Genomic DNA, 1,855 nt, shown 5'->3' with positions numbered 1-1,855 from the left:
GGTGCCTGGGAGGCCCTGGAGGAGGAGACTTTCCCAGGGCCTATGAGGAGGAATTCGAACTGAGTGCAGTTTCTCTGGGATTCTGGCACCAAATTCCTGGGGTGAGGAGGCGGAGCTTCTGGTGGGCCCCGAGGCTCGAAAGCTTGGGGGAAGGGCTTGGCCCAGGCTGGAGAGAGTTTTTGGGGACCCCTGCATGGGACCTGGGTCTGAGGAGCATGAAAGCTAGGACTGCTTTACTGGGGTAGGGGCCCGCTTTGTGAGCAGCAAGGCAAGGGCTGCTGTAGGGGTTCCCTTACTTGAGCTGGGGGTGCGGAGGCCCCCCGGCAGTGGCGGTGGCGGGTGGTGGCACGTCCTGGCTGGGTTTCTGGGCCAGCTGTGGCTTGGTGGGACGTCCAGCGGGGCCCGGGCCGCTGGGCCGAGGCTGCTGCGTGGTGGGTGGCCCAGTGCGGGGCACAGGACCCGCCTGGCTGGCCTGGCGTGTGGGGCCAGCTGGGCCTGGGGGTTTCTGGGGCGGGCCCTGGCGCTGCTGCCCGCCTGGTGGGGCCCCAGGGGCCTTTGGCGGAGCCGGTCCGGAGACGGATGTCTGACGGGTAGCCTGTGGGGGGCCAGCCTGGCGCTGGGGAGACGGAGAGGCGGGCGGGCGAGCTGCTGGAGGCGCCCCAGGGCCTCCCGCCACTGGCCGAGACTGGCGGCCTTGACCCTGGGTCAGCGGCGCGGCCTGGGACGCGGGCTGCTGGGGCGCTGAGGTCGGACTTGGAAGGCGCTGGGGCAGGGGGCTGCCAGCTGGGGGTCCAAGGCCTGAAAGGTGCTGCTGGCCCTGTGGGGGCGGGCGCTGCTGCAATGGGGGTCCCTGGCGCTGGGGGCCTGGGACCGGCTGTGGAGGGCCGCCTGGCGGACAGAGAGAGAGCACGTGAGAGTGAGCGGGTGAGAGATGGCCGGCTGCGGTAGGGGACTGAGGCTGCCTGCGTCTCGCTTACCCTGTGGTGGGGGTCGCTGCTGAGCCGGGGGCCCTGCAGGCTGCTGGGAGGTCTGGCGGCCCAAGGGCAGGGCCCCTGGGGACGGAGTCTGTGGCAGAGGAATGGAGCAGGAGAGGTTAAAAATAGTTACCAGCCAGTGGAGCATCAGCCAATGATGACACAGGTTCCCTGTGCGCTGGGTGTTGCCCCATTTGTGGCCAGCTGAGTGTACGCCGGATGGTGGGGTGGAGGACCGTTTTCCAGGGGTGGGGTAGGGAGGTGCTAAGGGAAGTCAGGGCAGCAGCTGCTTGTCAATGTTTTAAACAATTGGCAATTGCAGCCAGACGTATGCAGAGGTGCTGCTGTAAGTCTACACATCATCCACTCCATGGCACAGCCATGGCTGACCTCCCCACACGAGCTCAAGCCACTAGCTCAGCACCAGGGGCCTGACCTGGCTGTGGGAGCCCCTGCCAGGGGAGGCATCCCGTTGTCGCTGCCGGGGCAGGGCCTGAGCCATCTTGTTGACCACAAGCTCTACGATGAGCTGCTTGTCTTCATCCTGGTGGTCACCAATGAGCGGCATGGAGGAGCCCACCACCTGGGGAGGAAAGAATCCATGAGGGGAGAGGCAGGCCACGTGCCTGAGGCAGCAGTAACACCGTGCTTTCAGTGAGCCAAGGGCATGGCCACTGCCAAGTCCCAGTGTCTGAGGCACTGATTATACACAGTGAGGAAGGCTTGTCTGTTTCAAGGTACCTTGCAGCTTAGAAGGTGCTTCAGAGCAAGGCTGAGCAAATTAGGGCCTGTGGGCCCAACCTGGGCAGGGAGGTGCCCATGGTGGGTCAGCAAGGTGCCTGGGAGGCCCTGGAGGAGGAGACTTTCCCAGGGCCTATGAG

The 1,855-nt window shown here is 65.6% G+C and overlaps 1 protein-coding gene across 2 annotated transcripts; it reads right to left on the bottom strand.

Annotated features, from left to right (window-relative positions):
- Window positions 1–13: 13 nt before the first annotated feature.
- On the bottom strand, window positions 14–1,840 carry LOC116548405 (synapsin-1). 2 transcript variants are annotated; one of them, XM_032273879.1, is made up of 4 exons: window positions 1,411–1,840; window positions 1,061–1,065; window positions 978–1,009; window positions 14–888 (listed from the first exon to the last, which is right to left on the bottom strand). In XM_032273879.1, exons 1-4 carry the CDS (start codon window positions 1,540–1,542, stop codon window positions 293–295), a joined length of 765 nt encoding a protein of 254 aa, XP_032129770.1. In that variant the 5' UTR covers window positions 1,543–1,840; the 3' UTR covers window positions 14–292. The 2 variants fall into 2 exon arrangements, with proteins under 2 accessions (XP_032129770.1, XP_032129768.1); XM_032273877.1 differs by having other exon boundaries at window positions 24–888; window positions 978–1,065; window positions 1,411–1,832.
- Between the last annotated feature and the right edge of the window lie 15 nt (window positions 1,841–1,855).

The sequence above is a fragment of the Sapajus apella genome, unplaced genomic scaffold, assembly GCF_009761245.1.
Source record: "Sapajus apella isolate SASKATOON/1434 unplaced genomic scaffold, GSC_monkey_1.0 scaffold11439, whole genome shotgun sequence".
Lineage (NCBI taxonomy): Eukaryota > Metazoa > Chordata > Mammalia > Primates > Cebidae > Sapajus > Sapajus apella.
This window is presented reverse-complemented; position numbering and strand designations above follow the sequence as displayed.